The sequence below is a fragment of the Heteronotia binoei genome, unplaced genomic scaffold (genome assembly GCF_032191835.1).
Source record: "Heteronotia binoei isolate CCM8104 ecotype False Entrance Well unplaced genomic scaffold, APGP_CSIRO_Hbin_v1 ptg000860l, whole genome shotgun sequence".
NCBI lineage: Eukaryota > Metazoa > Chordata > Lepidosauria > Squamata > Gekkonidae > Heteronotia > Heteronotia binoei.
In genome coordinates, this window is record NW_026800113.1 from 564,832 (window position 1) to 591,995 (window position 27,164).

Sequence of the window (27,164 nt, forward strand, 5' to 3'; positions counted from 1 at the left end):
TCTTATCCGGGAGAACCGGGTTTGATTCCCCGCTCCTCCACTTGCAGCTGCTGGAATGGCCCTGCGTCAGCCAGAGCTCACTTATCTGGGAGAACCGGGTTTGATTCCCCCTCCTCCACTTGCAGCTGCTAGCATGGCCTTGGGTCAGCCAGAGCTCTCTTATCTGGGAGAACCAGGCTTGATTCCCCGCTCCTCCACTTGCAGCTGCTGGAATGGCCCTGGGTCAGCCAGAGCTCTCTTATCTGGGAGAACCAGGTTTGATTCCCCACTCCTCCACTTGCACCTGCTGGAATGGCCTTGGGTCAGCCAGAGCTCTCTTATCTGGGAGAACCGGGGTGATTCCCCACTCCTCCACTTGCACCTGCTGGAATGGCCTTGGGTCAGCCAGAGCTCTCTTATCTGGGAGAACCAGGTTTGATTCCCCACTCCTTCACTTGCACCTGCTGGAATGGCCTTGGGTCAGCCAGCGCTCTCTTATCTGGGAGAACTGGGTTTGATTCCCCACTCCTCCACTTGTAGCTGCTTGAATGGCCTTGGGTCAGCCAGAGTTCTCTTATCTGGGAGAACCGGGTTTGATTCCCCGCTCCTCCACTTGCAGCTGCTGGAATGGCCCTGGGTCAGCCAGAGCTCACTTATCTGGGAGAACCGGGTTTGATTCCCCCTCCTCCACTTGCAGCTGCTAGCATGGCCTTGGGTCAGCCAGAGCTCTCTTATCTGGGAGAACCAGGCTTGATTCCCCACTCCTCCAATTGCAGCTCCTGGAATGGCCTTGGGTCAGCCAGAGCTCTCTTATCTGGGAGAACCGGGTTTGACTCCCCACTCCTCCACTTGCACCTGCTGGAATGACCTTGGGTCAGCCATAGGCCTCTTATCTGGGAGAACTGGGTCTGATTCCCCACTCCTCCACTTGCAGCTGCTGGAATGGCCTTGGGTCAGCCAGAGCTCTCTTATCTGGGAGAACTGGGTTTGATTCCCCACTCCTCCACTTGTAGCTGCTTGAATGGCCTTGGGTCACCCAGAGTGTTCTTATCTGGGAGAACCGGGTTTGATTCCCCACTCCTCCACTTGCAGCTGCTGGAATGGCCTTGGGTCAGCCAGAGCTCTCTTATCTGGGAGAACCAGGTTTGATTCCCCACTCCTCCACTTGCACCTGCTGGAATGGCCTTGGGTCAGCCAGAGCTCTCTTATCTGGGAGAACCGGGTCTGATTCCCCACTCCTCCACTTGCACCTGCTGGAATGGCCTTGGGTCAGCCATAGTCCTCTTATCTGGGAGAACTGGGTCTGATTCCCCACTCCTCCACTTGCAGCTGCTGGAATGGCCTTGGGTCAGCCAGAGCTCTCTTATCTGGGAGAACTGGGTTTGATTCCCCACTCCTCCACTTGTAGCTGCTTGAATGGCCTTGGGTGTCAGAACTTAAGAACTTCAAACGGATCCCATACTTGATTTCAAAGCTAGGATTTTATTAAAGAGAACTAAGTACTTGAAGAGACGAGATAACAGTGATGGCAAGGGCCAGCACTGGTACAGTTTTATACACTAAAGCAAACACATCACAAAGCCACAATTCACCCCAGTGCAAGCACATCTGTCTTCCCACCATCCACTATCAGCGAAGAGGTTGCCTCCTTATTCTGAAGGCCACACGGCTTGGCTTCAAAGGGCCCTAGTGTGAGAATGTGCAGAGACACACAATAAGTCAATCTACAGCCCTAAATATTTTGGATACCAGTAGGGCAAGGTTAATTGCTACACAGGCATTCAGGGTTGTCAAAAGGTTACAACATGGAGTCAGTTTGGTTCAGTTACAATCTGAGCATAAGCCATACTAGAAACATAAGCAAGTACTGGTTACATTACAGTAAAGCCTCAGCAATAGTTACAAGTTCTGACATACTGCCCCCCCTAAGGGCCCCCCCCACGGGGAACGCACTTGGGCTTGTGTGGGTACAGTAGGTGAAACTTTTTCAGCAGTTGCGGCGCAGATACATCCTGTGACTTGACCCACTCGTCACAGCTCGGAGGGAAGTGTTTCCACCTGATCAAATAATACAACTGGCCCCGTTTTACTTTGGAATCCAGAATTTCCTGGACCTCATGGTGACTCTGACCCCTCACTGTCGTCGGAGGGGGCGGCGGGGCCCTGGGATGGAATGACGTAGCACCAGGGTCTTTCCGAAGTAGGCTGCAATGAAAAACAGGATGGATCTTACTTAGAGACTTGGGCAGGTCGAGTTCTACGGTTACCTTATTTATGACCCTTTTTATTTTAAAGGGCCCCAGGAACTTCAGAGCGAGCTTGTGGCACGTTTGGGGGAGGGGGAGATTTTTTGTAGACAAGAAGACTGTATCTCCCACCCTCAATTCCCACCCCGGGGAATGTTTCTTGTCAAACTGCTTTTTGTATGCCTTTTTCGCTTCCTCCAGATTTTCCTGAATGCCCTTCCAGCCTTCACGAAGGCCCTCCCACCATTGTTGACACGAAGTGGGTTCGGACGGGCCGGCGGGGAGGGCGAGCGTGGGGAACGGCTTGCCTTCATAGCCGTTGATGATTTGAAAGGGTGAAGTTTTGGTGGAGCTGTGGAGGCTGTTGTTATAGCCGTATTCAGCAAAGGGGAGGAGATCTACCCAGTTAGACTGTTGGAAATTGATAAAGCAGCGAAGGTATTGCTCTAGAAGGCCATTAACCCTTTCAGTCTGTCCGTCCGACTGGGGGTGATAGGAGGAGCTGAGACCTTGTTCAATACCAGCCAATTTGCAAAACTCCCGCCAGAAGTTGGCAACGAACTGTGTTCCGCGGTCACTAATGACCTTGTCAGGGAACGAGTGTAGTCTTACAATGTGAGTAAAAAAGAGCTGCGCGAGCTTTTTTGCTGTGGGGAGTTGCTTACAGGGGATGAAGTGGGCTTGTTTGGAGAAAGTGTCGACTACAACGAGGATGACAGTTTTCCCCTGAGAGGGAGGAAGCTCAACAATAAAGTCCATGGAGACTACTGACCAGGGCCGGGTGGCCGTGGGGAGTGGAACCAGGTGGCCGGGGGTTTTACCCCCCCTTCTTTTAGCCATGAGGCAAGTGGGGCAGGCGAGAACAAACTCGGAAACGTCTTTTTTGATCTTTGGCCACCAAAACTGTCGGGTCAGTAAGTTGAGCGTTTTGACATAGCCAAAATGGCCCGCCAGGCGACTAGAATGACAGCGTTCGAGGACCTCTTTTCTGAGGGGGCCGGGCACATATATCTTATCGTTGTGCAGCCAGAGACCGTTTTCACTTTTAGTTAAATTAGGCTGACGGTCCGTTTCTAGGTTTAGCTCAGCAAGAAACCGAGGTAAAAGGTCTGCGTCTGGAGGGTTGGTTTGTTTCCCCGAGCGAGTGGTGACTCCGCCCGAAATGGCGGAGGGGGGAATGAGCGAGTCGATTACGTCCTCTCGGAGGCTGTCATGTTGGGGCATGCGTGAGAGGGCGTCTGCCAAGAAATTTTTCGAGCCTGGGATGTGTTTCAGCACGAAATCAAATTTTGCAAAGAAGCCCGCCCACCGGATTTGTTTTGCAGTCATTTTGCGGCGCCCGGTGAGGGCTTCGAGGTTTTTGTGATCGGTCCAAATTTCGAAAGGCATTCTCGCCCCTTCAAGCCACGAGCGCCAGGTTTTAAGGGCAAACATGACTGCAAATGCCTCTTTGTCCCAGACAGACCAATTTCTTTGTTCATTAGAAAACTTCCTAGAAATATAGGCACATGGACGAAGCACCCCATTGTCCCCCCTCTGCATCAATATGGCTCCGATTGCGGCGTCGGAGGCATCGCATTGAACCACGAAGGGTTTCAACTCATCAGGATGTGCTAACACGGGTTCCGAGGTGAAGAGGCGCTTTAATTCATTGAAAGCTTTTTGGCAGTCGGGCGTCCACGTTAAGCGTGCGCCTGGCTTTTTTGCCTCTTCGCTTTTGCCTTTGGTTTTTAGGAGTTCAGTTAGGGGAAGCATGACTGTGGCGAACCCCTTAATGAACTCGCGGTAGAAGTTTGCGAACCCGATAAAACTTTGGAGTTGTTTGCGGGTTTTGGGGGGCTCCCAATCCAGCACCGCTTGGACCTTTGCAGGGTCCATTGACAGTCCCTCCCCCGACACTCGGAAACCTAAATAGTCAAGTTCAGTCTTATGGAATTCACATTTTGCCAACTTTGCGTACAATTTGTGTTTACAGAGGGTGCTTAACACTTTCCTGACTAGTGGCACGTGAGATTTGAGATCTTGCGAGTAAATAATGATGTCATCAAGGTACACCACCACCCCCTTATAGAGGAAGTCCCGTAGCACTTCATTGATAAAGTTCATGAAAACCCCGGGGGCCCCCTGGAGTCCGAAGGGCATGACTAGGTACTCAAATTGTCCTAGGGGGGTGTTGAAAGCTGTTTTCCATTCATCCCCCTCCTTGATGCGGACGCGGAAGTACGCGTCTCGGAGGTCGAGTTTGGTGAATATCTTTCCTTTCGCTACAGTGTTCAACAAGTCTTTTATCAACGGGATCGGGTAGGCGTTGGACATCGAAATCCCGTTTATCGCACGAAAATCTGTGCAAAGTCTAAGCGTCCCGTCCTTTTTCTTTCAGAAGAGGACGGGGGCGGCGTGGGGGGCTGTGGCCGGTCGTATGAACCCACGCTTAAGATTTTTATCCAAAAACTTTCGGAGTTCCGCTTTCTCCGCCCAACCCATGGAGTATAGTTTTGCTTTGGGAAGCTGTTGCCCCGGGATCAATTCAATAGCGCAATCCGTGGGGCGGTGGGGTGGTAGCTCATCGGCTTCCTTCTCGCTAAAAGCTAGCCTTAAGTCCCGATACTCCTTGGGAATCGAAGCCACTTCCTCGAGTGTGAGGCAAGCTCGTTCGTTTTGGGGGGGAGCGTGCGGCCCCCATTCGGGGCGCCAGTGGTGGTGTTCGCACCTCCAGTCAGGGAATCGGACGATCTGTTCCGCCCACCTTATGTCGGGTTGGTGGCGGGCGAGCCAGGCCGAGCCCACCACCACATCGAAAGAGCAAGAGGGGGCAATTACGAAAGTTTCGATCCCCCAGTGCTCCTCGGTTCCTACCGGGACTGCTTGGGTCTCGAGAGTACATGGTTCCCCCCTCATGGGTCCCCCGTCCATCTGTTGGAATTGCATTGGTTGTGGTAGAGGCGAGGTGGCTAAACCCAGTGCCTCTACTAATCGGGGGGTGATTAAGTCTCTGTTACACCCTGAGTCGATTAGCGCTCGAGCGTGCATGAACCGTTTTAAATTGGGATTGAGGAGGGTGACTGCCATAAACAATAAGCCCCCCGTGGCTCTCACCGTGAGGAGTGCCGGCTGTTGTTGGACCTGCTCTGCGGCACCCATTAAAGCAGGTCGCTGTCGTTTCCCGCCGACTCGGTTTCATCCGACTCCTCGGTTGATTCCTCCACGGCCGTCAGGTCGGTGGTAAAATCCTCGTCAGTCGCCAGGGAAGTGGCGACGGAGCCCCGACTGGGCTCCTTCGAACGGCTACTCTTTTTCTTCTTTGGCCCCGAGGCGGTAGGTTTCGCCGAGGGTGGCGTTGCTCCGGCTTTAACGGGGCAGTTGGCGGCGAGGTGATCCGGGTCTCCACATCTGAAGCACTTGCGCGCGGCGGTGGGGGTCGAGGTCGCTGGGGTCTTCCTCCCTTCCGCCTTAGTCGGAGTGTGTTTGGCCGCCTTTTTCCCTAGCTGCTGCCGGCGCATTCCCACATGTTGGAGGTTCGTTTCCACCTCCCCGGCCAGTTGGATCCATCCGACCAAGGTGTCGGGCCTTCCTTGGCTGTAGCAGCGATCGAGGATGTTCGGGTTCAAACCATTGCGGAAAGCGGTGTACTTCATTACTTCGTTCCACCCCCTGGCCGCCGCGCAATATCCCAGAAACTCGGTGGCATACTCGCGAGTAGAGTGGTTGCCTTGCTCGATGCGTTGGAGGGCAGCGATGGCTTTCTCCTCTTGAAGGGGGTCGCCGTACTGGCGGAGCATCGCGTGCAGGAAGCCTGCGACTGTTGCCAGTTCGGGCTTCCTTCCCGTGTAGAGCCCCACGTACCACTTGCGGGCCGGGCCCCTCAGGCGGGACGCGATAAGATTTACTCGGCTGGCCTCCGTCGGGTAGTCGGCACCCCAATGGGTGAAGAACGTGTCGCATTGTATTGTGAAATACTCCACGTCCTCTGCGTTCCCGTCGAATGTAATCTTCAGCTCCCTGCCCCTTCCGTCGCCCCCCCCTGGGGCCGCAGGGCCAGGGATCGCCGGGGGTCCCCCTGGAAGCGGGACCTGGGGTACCACCGGCGGCGGCACCGGGCCCGGCGGGGCCGGCAGCGCCGGGGCGGGTGGCGCCGGTTGCGCCGGAGCGGGCGGTGCTGGTGGCGCCGGGGCCAGCGGAGCCGGAGCGGGTGCCACCGGTGGTGCTGGGGCCGGCGGTGCCGGAGCAGGTGCCACCGGTGGTGCTGGGGCCGGCGGACCCGGTGGAGCCGCGGGCGTAGCCCCAGCGGCAGACCTCCTCCCAACGGCGGGACCCCCAGGACCGCAGTTTGCAGGGTTCGGAGCTGATCGTAGATCGCGCCCAGGTTCTGCTGCATTTCCTCCGCCATCGACACGCGGGATCGGTGCACGTCGTCGTGTATCTCCCGCACCCAGTCGAACAAGTCGTTGCGGAGGGTTCGGATCTGGTCGTCCCCGCCTCGCGCCGCCGGACCTTCTCCCAGGTCCTCGTCGTCGTCTCCGGTTCCTCCTTCGCCCAACATACTCTGGTAGCGTTGCTCCGCGGCGTCGATCGCGGCCGTGGACTTCCGCGGGCTCCAGGGTCGTGGGGCAGGGAACGCGTCAACCGAGAAAGGCGCCGGGACCTTAATTTTGCGCCGGACCCCCGTCACCTTCGGGTCGAGCGGTGGATCCTCTGTAGGGGTGGTGGGCTCTCCGCTGTCTGGAACTTTTGCCGCCATTGGACCAGGTTTCCAGTTCAGATAAGCCACGAGACAATGGCATCACTGTTATAATGTCAGAACTTAAGAACTTCAAACGGATCCCATACTTGATTTCAAAGCTAGGATTTTATTAAAGAGAACTAAGTACTTGAAGAGACGAGATAACAGTGATGGCAAGGGCCAGCACTGGTACAGTTTTATACACTAAAGCAAACACATCACAAAGCCACAATTCACCCCAGTGCAAGCACATCTGTCTTCCCACCATCCACTATCAGCGAAGAGGTTGCCTCCTTATTCTGAAGGCCACACGGCTTGGCTTCAAAGGGCCCTAGTGTGAGAATGTGCAGAGACACACAATAAGTCAATCTACAGCCCTAAATATTTTGGATACCAGTAGGGCAAGGTTAATTGCTACACAGGCATTCAGGGTTGTCAAAAGGTTACAACATGGAGTCAGTTTGGTTCAGTTACAATCTGAGCATAAGCCATACTAGAAACATAAGCAAGTACTGGTTACATTACAGTAAAGCCTCAGCAATAGTTACAAGTTCTGACATTGGGTCACCCAGAGTTTTCTTATCTGGGAGAACCGGGTTTGATTCCCCACTCCTCCACTTGCAGCTGCTGGAATGGCCTTGGGTCAGCCAGAGCTCTCTTATCTGGGAGAACCGGGTCTGATTCCCCACTCCTCCACTTGCACCTGCTAGAATGGCCTTGGGTCAGCCAGAGCTCTCTTATCTGGGAGAACCGGGTCTGATTCTCCACTCCTCCACTTGCACCTGCTGGAATGGCCTTGGGTCAGCCATAGTCCTCTTATCTGGGAGAACTGGGTCTGATTCCCCACTCCTCCACTTGCAGCTGCTGGAATGGCCTGGGGTCAGCCAGAGCTCTCTTATCTGGGAGAACCGGGTTTGATTCCCCACTCCTCCCCTTGCAGCTGCTGGAATGGCCTGGGGTCAGCCAGAGCTCTCTTATCTGGGAGAACCGGGTTTGATTCCCCACTCCTCCACTTGCAGCTGCTGGAATGGCCTTGGGTCAGCCAAAGCTCTCTTATCTGGGAGAACTGGGTTTGATTCCCCACTCCTCCACTTGTAACTGCTGGAATGGCCTTGGGTCACCCAGAGTTTTCTTATCTGGGAGAACCGGGTTTGATTCCCCACTCCTCCACTTACAGCTGCTGGAATGGCCTTGGGTCAGCCAGAGCTCTCTTATCTGGGAGAACCGGGATGGATTCCTCACTCCTGCACTTGCAGCTGCAGGAATGGCCCTGGGTCACCCCGAGACCTCTTATCTGGGAGAACCGGGTTTGATTCCCCACTCCTCCCCTTGCAGCTGCTGGAATGGCCTGGGTCAGCCAGAGCTCTCTTAAATGGGAGAAGCGGGCTTGATTCCCCACTCCTCCACGTGCAGCTGCTGGAATGGCCTTGGGTCAGCCAGAGCTCTCTTATCTGGGAGAACTGGGTTTGATTCCCCACTCCTCCACTTGTAGCTGCTGGAATGGCCTTGGGTCACCCAGAGTTTTCTTATCTGGGAGAACCGGGTTTGATTCCCCACTCCTCCACTTGCAGCTGCTGGAATGGCCTTGGGTCAGCCAGAGCTCTCTTATCTGGGAGAACCAGGATGGATTCCCCACTCCTGCACTTGCAGCTGCCGGAATGGCCCTGGGTCACCCCGAGACCTCTTATCTGGGAGAACCGGGTTTGATTCCCCACTCCTCCCCTTGCAGCTGCTGGAATGGCCTTGGGTCAGCCAGAGCCCTCTTATCTGGGAGAACCGGGATGGATTCCCCACTCCTCTACTTGCAGTTGCCGGAATGGCCCTGCATCAGCGATAGCTCTCTTATCTGGGAGAACCGGGTTTGATTCCCCCCTCCTCCACTTTCAGCTGCTGGAATGGCCTTGGGTCAGCCAGAGCTCTCTTATCTGGGAGAACCAGGCTTGATTCCCCACTCCTCCAATTGCAGCTGCTGGAATGGCCTTGGGTCAGCCAGAGCTCTTATCTCGGAGAACCGGGTCTGATTCCCCACTCCTCCACTTGCACCTGCTGGAATGGCCTTGGGTCAGCCATAGTCCTCTTATCTGGGAGAACTGGGTCTGATTCCCCACTCCTCCACTTGCAGCTGCTGGAATGGCCTTGGGTCAGCCAGAGCTCTCTTATCTGGGAGAACTGGGTTTGATTCCCCACTCCTCCACTAGTAGCTGCTGGAATGGCCTTGGGTCACCCAGAGTTTTCTTATCTGGGAGAACCGGGTTTGATTCCCCACTCCTCCACTTGCAGCTGCTGGAATGGCCTTGGGCCAGCCAGAGCTCTCTTATCTGGGAGAACCGGGAAGGATTCCCCACTCCTGCACTTGCAGCTGCCGGAATGGCCCTGGGTCTGCCAGAGACCTCTTATCTGGGAGAACCGGGTTTGATTCCCCACTCCTCCCCTTGCAGCTGCTGGAATGGCCTTGGGTCAGCCAGAGCCCTCTTATCTGGGAGAACCGGGATGGATTCCCCACTCCTCTACTTGCAGTTGCCGGAATGGCCCTGCATCAGCCATAGCTCTCTTATCTGGGAGAACCGGGTTTGATTCCCCACTCCTCCAATTGCAGCTGCTGGAATGGCCTTGGGTCAGCCAGAGCTCTCTTATCTGGGAGAACCAGGTTTGATCCCCCACTCCTCCCCTTGCACCTGCTGGAATGGCCTTGGGTCAGCCATAGCTCTCTTATCTGGGAGAACCAGGTTTGATTCCCCACTCCTCCACTTGCACCTGCTGGAATGGCCTTCGGTCAGCCAGAGTTCTCTTATCTGGGAGAACTGGGTTTGATTCCCCGCTCCTCCACTTGCAGCTGTTGGAATGGCCCTGGGTCAGCCAGAGCTCTCTTATCTGGGAGAACCGGGTTTGATTCCCCCTCCTCCACTTGCAGCTGCTAGCATGGCACTGGGTCAGCCAGAGCTCTCTTATCTGGGAGATCCGGGTTTGATTCCCCACTCCTCCACTTGCAGCTGCTGGAATGGCCTTGAATCAGCCAGAGCTCTCTTATCTGGGAGAACCCGGTTGGATTCCCCACTCCTTCACTTGCAGCTGCTGGAATGGCCTTGGGTCAGCCAGACCTCTCTTATCTGGGAGAACCGGGTCTGATTCCCCACTCCTCCACTTGCACCGGCTACAATGGCCTTGGGTCAGCCCCAGCTCTCTTATCTGGGAGAACCGGGTCTGATTCCCCGCTCCTCCACTTGCACCTACTGGAATGGCCTTGGGTCAGCCATAGTCCTCTTATCTGGGAGAACTGGGTCTGATTCCCCACTCCTCCACTTGCAGCTGCTGGAATGGCCTTGGGTCAGCCAGAGCTCTCTTATCTGGGAGAACTGGGTTTGATTCCCCACTCCTCCACTTGCAGCTGCTGGAATGGCCTTGGGTCAGCCAGAGCTCTCTTATCTGGGAGAACCGGTCTTGATTCCCCACTCCTCCACCTGCAGCTGCTGGAATGGCCTTGGGTCAGCCAGAGCTCTCTTATCTGGGAGAACTGGGTTTGATTCCCTACTCCTCCACTTGCAGCTGCTGGAATGGCCTTGGGTCAGCCAGAGCTCTTTTATCTGGGAGAACCGGGATGGATTCCCCACTCCTGCACTTGCAGCTGCTGGAATGGCCTTGGGTCAGCCAGAGCCCTCTTATCTGGGAGAACCGGGATGGATTCCCCACTCCTCTACTTGCAGTTGCCGGAATGGCCCTGGATCAGCCATAGCTCTCTTATCTGGGAGAACCGGGTTTGATTCCCCACTCCTCCACTTGCACCTGCTGGAATGGCCTTGAATCAGCCAGAGCTCTCTTATCTTTGAGAACCGGGATGGATTCCCCACTCCTCCACTTGCAGCTGCTGGAATGGCCTTGAATCAGCCAGAGCTCTCTTATGTGGGAGAACCGGGTTTGATTCCCCACTCCTCTACTTGCAGTTGCCGGAATGGCCCTGGATCAGCCATAGCTCTCTTATCTGGGAGAACCGGGATGGATTCCCCACTCCTCTACTTGCAGTTGCCAGAATGGCCCTGGATCAGCCAGAGCTCTCTTATCTGGGAGAACCGGGTTTGATTCCCCACTCCTCCACTTGCAGCTGCTGGAATGGCCTTGGGTCAGCCAGAGCTCTCTTATCTGGGAGAACCGGGTTTTATTCCCCACTCCTCCACTTGCACCTGCTGGAATGGCCTTGGGTCAGCCATAGTCCTCTTATCTGGGAGAACTGGGTCTGATTCCCCACTACTCCACTTGCAGCTGCTGGAATGGCCTGGGGTCAGCCAGAGCTCTCTTATCTGGGAGAACCGGGTTTGATTCCCCACTCCTCCACTTGCAGCTGCTGTAATGGCCTTGGGTCAGCCAGAGCCCTCTTATCTGGGAGAACCGGGATGGATTCCCCACTCCTCTACTTGCAGTTGCCGGAATGGCCCTGGATCAGCCATAGCTCTCTTATCTGGGAGAACCGGGTTTGATTCCCCCCTCCTCCACTTTCAGCTGCTGGAATGGCCTTGGGTCAGCCAGAGCTCTCTTATCTGGGAGAACAGGGTTTGATTCCCCACTCCTCCACTTGCAGCTGCTGGAATGGTCTTGGGTCAGCCAGAGCTCTCTTCTCTGGGAGTACCGGGTTTGATTCCCCACTCTTCCAATTGCAGCTTCTGGAATGGCCTTTTTTCAGCCAGAGCTCTGGCAGAGGCTGTCCTTGAAAGGGCAGCTTCTTTCAGATCTCTCTCAGCCCCATCCGGCTCACAGGGTGTCTGTTGTGGGGGAGGAAGGTAAAGGAGATTGTGAGCCACTCTGAGACTCTTCGGAGTGGAGGGCGGGATATAAATCCAATATCTTCTTCTTCTTCTTCTTATCTGTGAGAACTGAGTGACTTAGCATGTGAAGTGAGAGAAAAAGCCAACATCTCCATTGAGTCCTGGGGATTCCATTGTTCTCAGTGTTGTAATAGCTTGCAATTCAGCAGTCTCTTATTCCCATCTGTTTCTGAAGTTTCTTTGCAATAAGCAGCTATTTTGAGGTCTCCCATGGTGTGTTCTGGAAGGTTATAGAATCATAGCGTCGGAAGGGGCCATACAGACCATCTTCTCCAACCTCCTGCTCCTTGCAGGTTGAAGTGTTCTTCTGTTCTTCTTGTTCCATGCCTTCATTCCTGGATGGTAGAAGAAGTCTTTCAGATCCCCAGACACAATGGACATAAATCTGACATCAAGAATCACAAGACTGAGAAGTCTGTAGGAGAATACTCACTTCCAGGACACTCAATGGGGAACTCAGAGTGGCTCTTTTACTGCACAGTTACTTTGAATGCACAGCAACTGTTTTCTGTTCTGCCCCAGCTCAGAGACTCCAGCCATGCATTTACCAAACAAACGTATCTGTGACGCCATAATTTTGTAAATTTCAGTACAACATTGCCCTCATGAATAAGGCAGAAACAAGACACCTGTAAATGTACGTCCAGGGAAACTTTTTTTAAAAACTTCGCCTAAAGGCTTTTCTGTGTTGCCTTTTACTGTCATATTTGTGACCATTAGTTTATCCTCTGCACGTGATATGCATGTCTGCAGATCTTAAAGTGACCATTTTAAAACTGAATTTCAAAAACAGGACACAGCAGGAGACTGCTGGAAGGGAAAAGGAAAGGTCGCCTGTGCAAGCCCCAGTCGTTTCCAACTCTGGGGTGACGTTGCTTTCACAACGTTTTCACAGCAGGCTTTTTACGGGGTGGTTTGCCATTGCCTTCCCCAGTCATCTACACTTTCCCCCCAGCAAGCTGGGGACTCCTTTGACCGACCTCGGAAAGATGGAAGGCTGAGTCAACCTGAGCCGGCTACCTGAATCCAGCTTCCGCTGGGATCGAACTCGGGTCGTGAGCAGAGAAGGAATACTGGTGGGGAAGGAAACATCTGCTGGGCACTCCATTATTTCCTATGAGGACCAATTCCCATAGGGTATAATGGAGAATTGATCCATGGTCATCTGGGGCTCGGAGGGGGCTATTTTTTGTGGTAGAGGCACCAAATTTGCAGCATAGCATCTGATGTTGCTCTTAAAAACACCCTCCAAATTTCAAAAAGATTGGACCACGGGGTCCAATTCTATGAGCCTCCAAAGAAGGTGCCCCATCCTTCATTATTTCCAGTGGAGGGAAGACATTTAAAGGATGTGCGGTCCCTTTCAATGTGATGGCCAGAACTCCCTTTGGAGTGCAGTGATGCTTGTCACAACCTTGCTTTTGGCTCCACCCCCAATGTCTCCTGGCTCCACTCTCAAAGTCCCCACATATTTCTTGAATGGGACAAGGCAACCCAGCGTTGGCACCCCTGTATCGCACCATCCTGCCGTTACACCATTAATTACCAACCTGTCTGCAGATTCAATTCCAGGTTGTAGTCATTACCTACGAAGGCCTTCATGGAATTCGACCCACCTGGACTACAGGTGGGGCACAGCTTAATGAGCTGGAAAAGGAAAGGAAAGGTCCCCTGTGCAAGCCCCAGTCGTTTCTGACTCTGGGGTGACATCGCATAACAACATTTTCATGGCAGACTTTTTACGGGGTGCGTTGCCCTTGCCTTCCCCAGTCATCTACACTTTCCCCCCCCCCCCAGCAAGCTGGGGACTCCTTTGACCGACCTCGGAAGAATGGAAGGCTCAGTCAACCTCAAGCCAGCTACCTGAAAACCCACCTTCCACTGGGGATCGAACTCAGGTCATGAGCAGAGCTTAGGACTGCAGTGCTGCAGCTTTAACACTCTGTGCCACGGGGCTCTTTTGAATGAGCTGAGGGCACTGCAAATGGGTGGAAAGGGTGACCAGACCTTTACCCAAAACTACTGTGACCCAGCAGAACTTTTTCCTGGAAGTGAAGATGCGGAGACAGAGAGCAATCCAAGAATGAAGTTCTTGAATACCAAAGTGACGTTTATTAAATCCACACAAGGACATTCAAAAGCACCCCACTGAATTCCAATCATACCTAGGCTCACCTCCATGCATTGCATACCTAGATTGTCTTTAGATGCAGCCAGGTCTTATTTTGGGCAGAAGCTCCCAGGAGTGGTGCTCCAGAACCTGTACATTTTATTGTACTCTTTCTTTCTTACCCCTCCCCCCACCAAATACTTGCTTCTGGGCTTCATTGTTCAACCCCCCAACCCACCTCTTGAGAATTTTGCTGAATTCTAAGATTTGACAAACTTTCTAATATTTTCCCACACAAAAAAAAGGGAAAATAACCAAAACCTATAAAGCAGACAGAGGAAAATCTTCATCATGCCACTGTGGCCACATAGGAGAAAGAAATTTTAAAAGTATGATGGGAGTAAGGTTTTATGATGACAGTTCTAATTCAAGAAGCATTTTGAGATGGATGCTGAGCTGATATAAAAAGGCCACAGATTTATACCCCGCCCTTCTCTCTCAATCAGAATCTCAGAGAGGTTTACAATCTTTTATGTCTTCTTCTCACACAACAGACACCCTGTGAGGTGGGTGGGGCTGAGAGAACTCTTACAGTAGCTGCCCTTTCAAGGACATCTCTGCCAGAGCTCTGGCTAACCCAAGGCCATTCCAGCAGCTGCAGGTGGAGGAGTGGGGAATCAAACCCGGTTCTCCCAGAGAAGAGTCCGCACACTTCACCACTACACCAAACTAGCAGAATGGGACACATCAGAATGACACTTTTATAAGGGAATAGGACGGCAACCTTTTGCATTGTTTATTGTATGCATCTCCTGACTTTTACCACAATCTGCATTATGTCCTGGCTTAGAAGTTTTGTCAGTTTGTTAGCCTTGTTTTCTAATGCTAGTCCTCTCGTATTGCTATTGGGTGTCTTACAGTGTCTGATGGTATTAATTTTTTTAAAACGTATTTTATTAGATTTTCTATAGTAACATATAATTACACTTCCTAGGGAAATCTCATGTTTTCATACATATATCCGTTAGTTAAAATGTTCAGGTAGCTATCTATGTTCACAAATAAAAATAAATACATCAAAAGTGGCATAAGTATCTTTCTTGTTATGAGGCCTAAATCTCTGGTTCCCCATAGCATGTCAATTCTAGAAAATGTCTTATGTCTTGCAGAAAAAAAAGTATAGTCCCGCACTTCAGGGTTAAACTTTCTCCATATGTCCTCCAAATTTTCCTGTTTTACTAATTCAAAAAAAGACTTTGGCAATTTTCCTTCTTTTCCACTATTTTTTTTCCCTCCGGATCTATCCAATGAGTTCTCAACTGTTCCATTAAAATCTCCCATTAAGAGTATTTGATCGTAGGTCAACTCATCTAGTTGTTGTGTAATGTCTTTAAAAAAAACATCTTTTGCACCATTAGGTGCATATAGTCCCAATAACAGCGTTTTTTTCCCATTTGATGTTATTTCCACTGCTACAAATCTTCCATCCTTAGAGATTTTGCCTAAAATTGGCACTGACCATAACCCAATAATGTGGATTACAAAACTGTCCAAAAGATTGAGAAGATGGAGATTGAATGAAGACTTGCTACAGAACAAAGAAACAGTGACTTTCCTAGGAAAAGAAACTAAAGAATTTTTCCAAGTGAATGATAAAGAAGATATCGATTTTCAGACGGTCTGGGATGCTTATAAAGCAGTAATGAGAGGGTTGCTGATTACTTTGAACAATAAAGATAAAAGGGAAAAAGAAAAACAACTACTGGATATTCAAAATGAAATAAAGAAAAAAGAAAGAGAGCTGAGGAAAAGACCAGGGAAAAAGAAAATTCTAAGGGAAATTTCAATATTGCAAACTCAACTAAGACATTTATTAAACAAAGAAGTAGAATGGAATTTGAAAAGGCTCCAGCAAAAATCGTTTGAAGGAGCAAATAAGACGGGGAAATACTTGGCGTGGCAGCTGAAAAAAAAGAGGGAAAATAAAATAATTAATAGAATTGTGATAGATGAAAGAGACGTAGTTACTCAAGAGGGAATAAAAAGAGAATTTTTTAAGTATTATGCCAAGCTGTTTAAAGGTGCTGAAGTAAAGAGAAAAAAGATAGATGAATATCTACAGAAAATAAAAATTGAGCCATTAACTGAGAATATGAGGAAAATTTTGAATGACCCAATTGAAAAAATAGAAATTGAGGCAGCAATCAACGTGATGAAAAATGATAAAGCTCCCGGGCCAGACGGTTATACAGCCAAGTATTTTAAAATGTTTAAAGATGAATTAATACCAAAATTACAGAAGCTGATGAATGCAATAAGAGTCAAAGGGAAGGTACCAAATACATGGAAAGAAGCTGTTATTTCTTTGATACCTAAAGAAGAAAGAGATGTTACAAATGTGAAAAATTACAGACCAATTTCACTTTTGAACAATGATTATAAAATATTTACAAGAATTCTGGCAGAACGTCTTAAGCAATATTTGATAAATTTTATAAAAGAGGACCAAGCCGGTTTTCTTCCCAAAAGACAAATAAGAGACAATATTAGAACTGTTGTAAATATTGTAGAATATTATGAAAGACATCCAGAAAAGGAAGTAGCGCTATTCTTTGCGGATGCAGAAAAAGCATTTGACAATTTAAATTGGGACTTTATGTTTGCAGTGATGGAAAAAATGGAGCTTGGAGAAAGTTTTATAAGAATGATAAAGGCAATATATTCTGAACAAAGTGCAAGGCTGTGCATCAACGCAGATCTTACAGATGAAATGAAAATTAGTAAAGGTACCAGACAAGGCTGCCCGCTTTCGCCATTGCTGTTTATAATGACTCTTGAAATTTTACTAATGCAGATTCAAGAAGAAAAAGATTTAGAAGGACTACAAATAAAAGGATTTACCTATAAATACAGAGCATTTGCAGATGATATAATGTTTATAAATGAAAATCCTTTACAAGTTACACCTTTGTTGTTAATGAGAATACAAGAGTTTGGGGAGTTGGCGGGACTTTATATAAACAAAGAAAAATCAAAAATCTTATGTAAGAATATGCAGAAAAATAGACAACAAGAACTACAAAGACTAACGGGTTGTGAAGTTACCTCTAAGGTAAAATACCTAGGGGTAGAGATAACAATGAAAAATATTGATTTGTTTAAGAACAATTATGAAAAGCTATGGCGTAAAATAGAAGAAGATATGCTAAAGTGGAACAAGCTCAATTTGTCACTGTTGGGTAGAATAGCTGCAGTAAAAATGAATATTTTACCAAGGATTATGTATCTGTTTCAAACCATCCCCATTGTGAAAGATGCTAAGCAATTTGATAAATGGCGAAGAAAAATTTCGGAATTCGTGTGGGCCGGGAGGAAACCTAGAATTAAAATGAAAGTCCTGATAGATGCGAAAGAGAGAGGTGGATTCCAATTACCAGATTTGAAACTGTATCATGAAGCAATTTGTTTAGTATGGTTAAAAGAATGGATAACGTTATTAAATAAAAAACTTCTAATGTTAGAAGGCCATGGAAAAAAATTCGGCTGGCATGCATATTTGTACTATGAAAAAAAGAAGATGGACGGTCTTTTCTCTCACCATTATATAAGGAGTAGCTTATTAAATGTGTGGATAAAGTACAAGAAATATGGTGATGAGAGGAGACCTTTATGGATAGTGCCGGCTGAAGTGATAAAGTTAACGGCCAAAACAGTCAAGGAAAAACAACTATCATACAACCAGTTACTAAAAATACAAAGCGGGAAAATAGAATTGAAAACTGCAGAAGAACTAAACTATAAATATGATTGGTTTCAAATGCAACAAATAAAAAGTTTGATGGAGAATGATATCAAAGCTGAAGGAATAAGGAAAGAACAAACAGAAATGGAAAGAGTTCTGCTTGGAGATAATGAGAAATTAATTTCAAAAGTGTACAAATTACTTTTACAATGGGCTACAGAAGATGAAGTAGTGAAATCTCAAATGATAAAATGGGCAATTAATGTAAATAAAGAAATAAAGATGGAATCTTGGGAATATCTGTGGAAAAATTCCATGAAACTCGCAACATGTCATAGTATTAAAGAGAACTGTTTTAAGATGATGTATAGATGGTATATGACTCCAAAAAAATTAGCAAAGATGAACAATAAGATGCCAGATAGGTGCTGGAAATGTAAAAAGCATGAAGGTTCTTTCTACCATATGTGGTGGACTTGTGAAAGAGCTAAAATGTTTTGGCAAATGATTCAACAAGAGATATCTAAGATCCTGGGATATGAATTCAATAAAGAGGCAGAGACTTTTCTGCTGGGATTACAAATGGAAAAATTTCCAAAAGAAGATAGAACATTAATATGGTACTTGCTCTCAGCTGCTAGGACATTGTATGCGCAGTTGTGGAAGCAAGAAAAAATACCAGAAAAATGGGACTGGATTATGAAAGTTATGTCATGGAGTGAAATGGACAAATTAACAAGAAAATTAAGAGACTGTGATTTAGAACTTTTTAACCAAGAGTGGAAGAAATTCAGAAGATATGTAGAGAAAGAGTGGAAAATAAAAGGACATTGGACAATTTTTGAGGATTAAGATTTTTAAGATAACAATATAACTCTTGAAGGGGGTTCTTCTTCCCTATGTTTCTTTTTTGTTTCGTTTTTTTTCTTGATAGTTAAGGGTACCTTTAATATCTGTTTTTTTTTAAAGAAAATAACACTGGCGGGGGTCAAGTAATTGGGGGAGGGGTGGGAGAAAGTAAGATGTGGGGTAGAATGATGGTCTTTTTCTTAATATATATTAAGCTTTTTATAAGTTGTAGTTATAGTTCTACTACCATATGTTACTAATAAAATTGTTTATTCAAAATAAAAGTGGCATAAGTATGCAATACTATATGTTATCTAGCAAAATATTTCAGTGCTGTATCATATACTTTTGTGCATCTTACTTTGTTAACACTTTTACACTTACCATAGATGTAACAAATTTACAATATCTGGGATTTCTTTCTGACAAATAAGGTATTCTAATACAGGGCACCATACAGTGAAAAAGTCTGACTTCTCTGCTTCAAAAATAGGTCTGGTTAAGTCTGTTAATTTATCCATCATGTAGAGTTGCTAAATCTTTGAACTGTGTTCTGTTTCCACGTGGCTGCGATCATAAATTTGGCTGCAGACAGTAAGCAAGCTATTCTTTTAGCTTCCAAAGGTGTAAGTTTCAAACAGTCTCTGCAATTCAGTCGAATAATTTCTGGAACAAAAGGTAAATCAATATTATGAAGAAAGGTTAAAACGTTTGGGGCTCTTTAGCTTGGAGAAACATTGACTGCGGGGTGACATGAGAGAGGTTTACAAGATTATGCATGGGATAGAGAAAGTAGAGAAAGAGGTCCTTTTCTCCCTTTCTCTCAATACAAAAACTCGTGGGCATTCAATGAAATTGCTGAGCAGCTGGGTTAGAACGGATAAAGGGAAGTCCTTCACCAAAAGGGTGGTTAACGTGTGGAATTCACTGCCACAGGAGGTGGTGGCGGCTGCAAGCATAGTCAGCTTCAAGAGGGGATTGGATAAATATATGGAGCAGAGGTCCATCAGTGGCTATTAGCCACAGCTTATTGTTGAAACTCTCTGTCTGGGGCAGTGATGCTCTGTATTCTTGGTGCTTGGGGTGGGGGGCAAAGTGGAAGGGCTTCTAGCCCCATTTGTGAACCTCCTAATGGCACTTGGGGGGGGGGTTGGCCACTGTGTGACACAGAGTGTTGGACTGGATGGGCCATTGGCCTGATCCAACAGGGCTTCTCTTATGTGACAGAGTGTTGGACTGGATGGGCCATTGGTCTGATCCAACATGGCTTCTCTTATGTTCTCATTAGTAATGACTCTTGTATTCTCTATAACTTTCTGCCAATAATTATAATTTTTTGGGCAGTGCACATAGGTGCACATAGGTGTGATGGTATTAATTTTGGAAATGATTAGCTGGCATAAAGACATGGTGGAGTAGCTCATGATGGAGAGGCAATATGTCCAGGGCATGTTAGTTACACGAGGCATCTTTCGAGAGCAAGTTCTCAGCATTAGTGGAAAGGCAAAAGTTGGTGTAGAAAGGCTGGGTGTGAGTCCAGAGAGGCCAGCACACCTGAGGACGACACAACAGCGTCACCATTCAAATCACTTCCACAAAAGCAAATGCATTACAAAATGGCAGCAAAGTTAACAAAGTTCCAAACTTTGGGCCGAAACCAGCCTTTTGTGTTGACGGTGCTGGGCAAGGTATTCGAACTGAAGCGGCAGTTTCCTCCAGTTCCACATTTTCCTCCGCTTTCTCTTTTCCAGCGATGATTTCTGCCCATTGTCCAGAGAAAGAGCTTAAAATGCCAACTTAGAGGAATCGTGGAGATTCAAGCCCTCCCGAAAAGAGAAGGACTCCCCAGAGAAGAAAGGGGGCTTGCAGATTAGCAGATCCATGGGTCACACCCCCGTCTGCCAAGGAAAAAGAGAACAAACGTTTGAAATAATTGTTTTTTAATTGTGTAAACTCTTTTAATGACCCCTTTGAAGCCAGCATCCCCCAAGATGGCAAACAAGCAAAAATATTAAAACACGTTTCTGAAAAATAATGAAAAACAGCAGTTAAAGAAAACACATACACCACCGCTGTGGCTTAGGGGAAGTTGAATCTACTACGCACATAATTCTTAGGTGTTCCTGGTATAAGAAGGCCTGTGTGAAATATATATTAAAAAGGTAGTCCCCTGCGGAAGCACCAGTCATTTCCGATTTTGGGGTGACGTCGCATCACGACGTTTTCACGGCAGACTTTTTCACGGGGTGGTTTGTCATTGCCTTCCCCAGTCATCTACGCTTTCCCCCCAGCAAGCTGGGGGGGACTCCTTTGACCGAACTCAGAAGGATGGAAGGCTGAGTCAACCTTGAGCTGGCTACCTGAAAACCCAGCTTCCGCCAGGGATCGAACTCAGGTCGTGAGCAGAGCTTAGGACTGCAATACTGCAGCTTTAACCCTCTGCGTCACGGGGCTCTACAAAGGAAAGGTCCCCTGTGCAAGCACCAGTCGTTTTCGACTCTGGGGTGACGGTTTCACGTTTTCACAGCAGACTTTTTCACAGGGTGGTTTGCCATTGCCTTCTCCAGTCATCTACACTCCCCCCCCCCTGGCAAGCTGGGTACTCATTTGACCGAACTCGGAAGGGTGGAAGGGTGAGTCAACCTCGAGCCGGCTACCTGAAAACCCAGCTTCCGCCAGGGATCGAACTCAGGTTGTGAGCAGAGCTTAGGACTGCAGTACTGCAGCTTTGACACTCTGCGGGGCTCTTGTAAAATATATAGAACGTATATTAAGGGCAAATTCCGAGCTGCTGGAATCAGAATGCCTCCATCTCATGCTTTCGGATGAAAACCAGCTCATTTCTGAAGCTGCTGCCAAGTTCTGCACTGCCTGCTAGAGCATCCGAAAGACTCGTTTTACTGCTTCCCAGTTTTAAGATGTTCCGTTTTAACCTGCGTCTTGATGTAACTCTTATACTGAACATATTAAGACAATTGTCTATCCTAATACTTGATGTAGCATAGGTTTTATCTTTTGTGTTGAAGCTTTTAAATTCTTGCATTTCAGTTGGTTTGGGACCGTAAATAAGCTGTCTGTCTGTCACATACACAGAGAATACACGTGTAGGAAGGAAAGTCACTGAGGGAACACCAGTAAATCTTTCACCCACTGCCAGAAGACAAGGATAGAGGGAGACCGCATTTAACTTATGGTGACCCCAACAAGGGGCTTTCAAGGCAGGTGAGATGCAAAGGTAGCTAGCTATTGTCTGCCTCTGAAGAGCCTTCCTTGGTGGTCTCCCTTCCAAGGCTTATGGTGACCCCAGCAAGGGGCTTTCGAGGCAAGTGAGAAGCAGAGATGGTTGGCCATGGCCTTCAGAGCCTTCCTTGGTGGTCTCCCTTCCAAGACTTATGGTGACCCCAGCAAGGGGCTTTCGAGGCAAGTGAGAAGCAGAGGTGGTTGGCCATGGCCTTCCGCTGTAGAGTCTTCCTTGGCGGTCTCCCTTCCAAGACTTATGGAGATCCCAGCAAGGGGCTTTCGAGGCAAGTGAGAAACAGAGGTGGTTGGCCATGGCCTTCCTCTGCAGAGCCTTCCTTGGTGGTCTGCCGTCTAAGTACCAACCCTGCTTAGCTTCTGACTTATGGTGACCCCAGCAAGGGGATTCCAAGGCCAGTGAGAACCGGAGATGGTTGGCCACGGCCTTCCTCTGCAGACCCTTCCTTGGTGGTCTCCCTTCCAAGACTTCTGATGACCCCGTGAAAGGGCTTTCAAAGCAAGCGAGAAGCAGAGGTGGTTGGCCATGGCCTACCTCTGCAGAGCCTTCTTCGGTGCGCCCTTCCCGTAGAACAGGCTCAGGGCGGGTTACATCATAAAAGCAATCAAACAGGGTACTGTGGCTCAGTGGCAGAGCATCTGCTTGATAAGCAGAAGGTCCCAGGTTCAATCCCCGGCATCTCCAACTCAAAAGGGTCCAGGCAAATAGGCATGGAAAACCTCAGCTTGAGACCCTGGAGAGCCATGAATGGGGCTGTGGCTCAGTGGCAGAGCATCTGCTTGGGAAGCAGAAGGCCCCAGGTTCAATCCCCGGCATCTCCAACTAAAAAGGGTCCAGGCAAATAGGCATGAAGAACATCAGCTTGAGACCCTGGAGAGCCATGAATGGGGCTGTGGCTCAGTGGTAGAGCATCTGCTTGGTAAGCAGAAGGTCCCCAGTTCAATCCCCAGCATCTCCAACTAAAAAGGGTCCAGGCAAGAAGGCGTGAAAAACCTCAGCTGGAGACCCTGGAGAGCCATGAATGGGGCTGTGGCTCAGTGGTAGAGCATCTGCTTTGGTGAGCAGAAGGCCCCAGGTTCAATCCCCGGCATCTCCAACTAAAAATGGTCCAGGCAAGGAGGCATGAAAAACCTCAGCTTGAGACCCTGGAGTGCCGCTGCCAGTCTGAGTAGACAAGACTGACTTTGATGGACCAAGGAGGGTCTGATTCAAGGCAGCTTCATATGTTCAAGCAATAAGAACCAATTTAAAATATATAAAACCTAGAATTACAGAGACTAAAATGGCAGATTCCGCCTCGCAGCCATGGCCTATTGTTCAGGTCTAGCAGATCTTATAGCCCTGGGATGGAAGGAAGGGGGAGGCGAGTGAGAAGCGAAGTCCCCTGCCTCAGCTGAAAGCCTGTCGGAAGAGCTCTGTTTTCCTTCCAAGTGCTGACCCTGTTTAGCTTTTGAGATCTGATGGAATGGGGCGATACCGTGCCGTTTCCCCTTCCCCAGCGGCTCCCTTACTTGTGCTGAAATGGCATCTTTGGGTTTTGCACCTTCTTTCTGCAAACGACAAAAGAGAAACGGTCAGGTGAGAGCCATTCATGCCCTCTTTCTTCCCCTTTTAAGACCGGTCAGCGGAAGATACGAAAGACTGGCACCAACGGGTGTGGCACAACTACTTAAGTTCCAGTGGGAATTAGGAAAGACACGGAAGATTGCCAGAAACTGGGCTGAAACCCAAAAGGCGGAGCCCAGAATCCTTTGTGAGTCTTTAGCCAAGTTTAGCTATCTTAAGAAGCAGAAAGTCCATCAGCGGCTGTTCGCTACAAGGTCTAGATGGAACTCTCTGACTGGGGCAGTGATGCTCTGTCTTCTTGGTGCTTGGGAGGGGGGAAGAATGGGAGGGCTTCTGGAGTTCTGGCCTTGCTGGTGGACCACCGGATGGCACTTGGGTTTTGACCACTGTGTGACATAGAATGGTGGACTAGATGGGCCACTAGCCTGATCCTATGTGGCTTCTTTTACGTTCTTATGTCTGGGGCAGTGATGGTCTGTATTCTTGGTGCTTGCGGGGCCACAGTGCGAGGGCTTCTGGGGTTCTGGCCCGGCTGGTGGACCTCCTGATGGCCCCTGGACTCTGGCTACTGTGTGACACAGAGTGTTGGACTGGAGGGGCCATCGGCCTGATCCAACACAGCTTCTCTTATGTTCTTACGTCTGGGGCAGGGATGCTCTGTCTTCTTGGTGCTTGGGAGTAGGGGGAGAAAAGTGGGAGGAGTTCTGGATTCCTGGCCCCACTGGTGGACCTCCTGATGCCCCCTGGGTTTTGGCCACCGTGTGACACAGAGTTTTGGACTGGATGGGCCATTGGCCTGATCCAGACTGGGTTCTCTTATATTCTTATGTCTGGGGCAGTGATGCTGTTTTCTTGGTGTTTGGGGGGGCAAGAGTGGGAGGACTTCTGGAGTTCTGGCCCCTCCTGATGGCCCCTGGGTTTTGGCCACAGAGTAACACAGGGTATTGGACTGGAGGGGCCACTGGCCAGGTCCAACATGACTTTTCATAGTTCTTATGAGACTCTTGTGTAATTGCAAGGCTTCCTGCTTCACTATAGACCCTGGGAGTGAGGGGCGCCAGCCGGTATTACCTTTCACGAAAACACAGTTGTAGGCACTGGAATCTTCCAGGGAAAGGAGGTGGATGAAGGTTGTTTCCGGCGCCTTGGTGAAGTTCACCACCTTGAACATCTCAAAGGGCGGGATGAGGACTTCATCTTCGCCCGGGAAGAAGGAGAAGTTCTTGATGTTGACCCCGTGGCAGGTCTCGATGGTGAAGAAGCTGTCCTTCCCAAACTGGAGGGCGCTCTCGTTCTTCAGCGAGGAGGACGTGAAGTGTCCGAAACGCACCTGCTTCCGGCGTTCCGAGACGAAGCGGACCCCTCTGACCCCACGGTACACCTTCTGACACCGGGGCTCGGTGGTGGCCCTCAGAGCACGAAGGGCCCTGGTCAGCAGGAAATGGAAGGTCTTGAAGTGGAAGTGGTTGAGGTAAGAGTCTCTGGTGCGCCCGGCCTCCCTGACGGCCGCGTTGAAATCCCGGTGGAAGCGCCCTTGGACGGTGTAGGCCGTGAGTGCGATGGCGTATTCCGGCTCGAGGCCTCCGGGCGGCAAGAGAGAGCCTTTCCTCTCGTTCCACCTGGAGGCCGCCTCCTGCCAGGCCTCCGCGTAGACCCGGTTGTTGGCGAACTCGGTGCGGTTCAGCTCCTCCAGCTCCGCCGCCATCATGGCTGCACAGCCTTTATACTGGTCATCAAAAGCAGCCAGGGCCATGTCGAGGGGCGACTCTCTGACAGGGAAGAGGTCTCTCTTTTGGAGGGGGAAACTGGAGGCCTGAAAGAGAGAGCAGCACAAGGGGGAGAACCCTGATGGGAAGGGCAACAGCTCCATGCTATATGGATGCCAGTCTCTAGGTGATGGCTGGAGATTTCCCAGAATTTCAGTTGATTCCAAACTAAGGAGATCAGTCCCCCTGGAGAAAATGGTTGCTTTGGAAGGTGGACTCCATGGCTGGGGTCCTTCCCTTCTCCCCATCCCGCCCTCCCCAAACTCTGCCTCTAAAATCTCCAGGGATTTTCCAACCCAGGGCTGGGAGATCCTGATCCATAAATCCAGGGCTTTTTTTGTAGCAGGAATTCCTTTGCATATAAGGCCACACCTTAGAAGTGACATCATTGTACCAGCAATGCCACACGCGGCTGCTCTAGGAGCATCCAGGAAAACCTTATGCTCTAGGAGCGTCCAGGAAAACTTTATGGTTATCCTGGAAACTCTAGCAATTTGGGAGGGAAAACTCTATGGTACCATAGAGTTTTTCTCCCAAATTGCTGGAGCGTCCAGAAAAACCATAGAGTTTTCCTGGATGCTCCAAGAGCAGCCAGCACACGACTCGCCAGCATGGTGATGTCACTTCCGAGTGACATCATTGCATCAGTGACATTCAGGGAGTATCCCCCGCTGGCCCAATGTGGGCTGGTAGGTTGGGAACCTCCAGGATGGGAGAGCCCCCGCCCGGCTGGGGAACTTGGCAGCCGTATCTGTGGATGTAGCTTGTGGCAGGTCAAATTTGGGGCTGGAAGGAGCTGAGCAGAAACGTGTCGCCATACCATCAACCCTCTAAAGCTGCTGTTTCCTCCCAGGGCCTTGGTCTCTATTCATCGGAGGTCAGTTGTGATTCTGGAAGATCTTCCAGCCCCGCCTGGAGCTTGGCAACCCCTACATGTGTCTAGGAAGTGTTGTGCAAACAGTCAAAAAGAGACTTCGAAGAGCCCTGCTGGAGCCTACAAATGGTCCATCTTATCCAGCACTTTCTTTTCAAGAGCAGCTGAGAAAGAGGCTGGAGAGGGCTCTCACAGCAGCTGCCCTTTCAAGGACAACCTCTGCCAGAGCTATGGCTGACCCAAGGCCATTCCAAACAGGTGCAAGTGGAGGAGTGGGGAATCAAACCAGATTCTCCCAGATAAGAGTCCGCACACTTCACCACTACACCAAACTGGCTCTCCTTTTAAAACTTGGAGGGTATTTTGGGGAGAAGCACTGGATGCTATGCTGCAAATATGGTGCCTCTAACTCAAAAAACAGCACCCAACCCCAGATACCCGCAGATCAATTCTCTACTATACCCTATGGGAATCAGTTGCTACAGGGAGCAATGGCGTGTTCAGTAGACATTTCCCTTCCCTCTCCCACTCCCTAATGACCCTGAAGTGGGGGGAGGGCCTCCAAACCGGGGGATCCCCTGCCCCCACCTGGGGATTGGCAACCTTAGTGAGCTGGAGGCGAAAAGATTGCGAGCTAGCTCACACTAACTCAGCTTAGAGGGAACACTGGATGGGAGTCAGGTTTATGATGACGATTCCAATCCAAGAAGCATGTAAAGGCAGATGCTGAGCTGATCTAATTTAGTACACCTTCCGGCGATTGTAGGGCTGTGTGGCATGTGCAAATGAGCTACGCCAACGGGTTGTATTCATGAGCTCCGGCACCTCTTTTTTCTACGAAATGACCCCTGGTTCCAGGAGAGAGATCTGAACTAAGTCTGAGGCCGTGGGACAACCATCGTTCTTACTGAACACCGTGCTCTTGCTTTCCTAGCTGAAATGCCTCTGTGGTTCTTCCCCGTCACGTAAATACAGGCAGGGGGGTAATTTCAGATTTCAGGATCAAGCCCTCCTCTCTTCCACCACCACCACTGTCCCACACGCCCTACGTACCAGGTGGTCTCCTGGGAATATTCCTACCAGATGGAGAACCAGAGCCGTTGCAAGAAGCAGCATCTTCAGGGCCCGGTCCTGTGAAAAAGCCAAACCAGCTCCGTTTATTCCCACACAGGGACTCCACAGGCGTAGACAACTTCAAGAGGGGATTGGATCAGCATCTGGAGCAGAGGTCCATCAGTGGCT

The 27,164-nt window shown here is 49.5% G+C and overlaps 1 protein-coding gene across 1 annotated transcript; it reads right to left on the bottom strand.

Annotated features, from left to right (window-relative positions):
• Window positions 1-23,159: 23,159 nt before the first annotated feature.
• Window positions 23,160-25,096, bottom strand: LOC132590835 (erythroblast NAD(P)(+)--arginine ADP-ribosyltransferase-like). Its single transcript, XM_060263767.1, has 2 exons — window positions 24,354-25,096; window positions 23,160-23,266 (listed from the first exon to the last, which is right to left on the bottom strand). Exons 1-2 carry the CDS (start codon window positions 25,033-25,035, stop codon window positions 23,160-23,162), a joined length of 789 nt encoding a protein of 262 aa, XP_060119750.1. The 5' UTR covers window positions 25,036-25,096.
• Window positions 25,097-27,164: the final 2,068 nt, after the last annotated feature.

Bases quoted from the DNA above. Each gene is read 5' to 3' on its own strand.
- LOC132590835 (XM_060263767.1), bottom strand. From the start codon at position 25,035: ATGGCCCTGGCTGCTTTTGATGACCAGTATAAAGGCTGTGCAGCCATG. The intron at 23,267-24,353 runs GTAATACCGGCT...TGTCGTTTGCAG, and splicing joins CAACTGTGTTTTCGTGAAAG to AAAGAAGGTGCAAAACCCAA.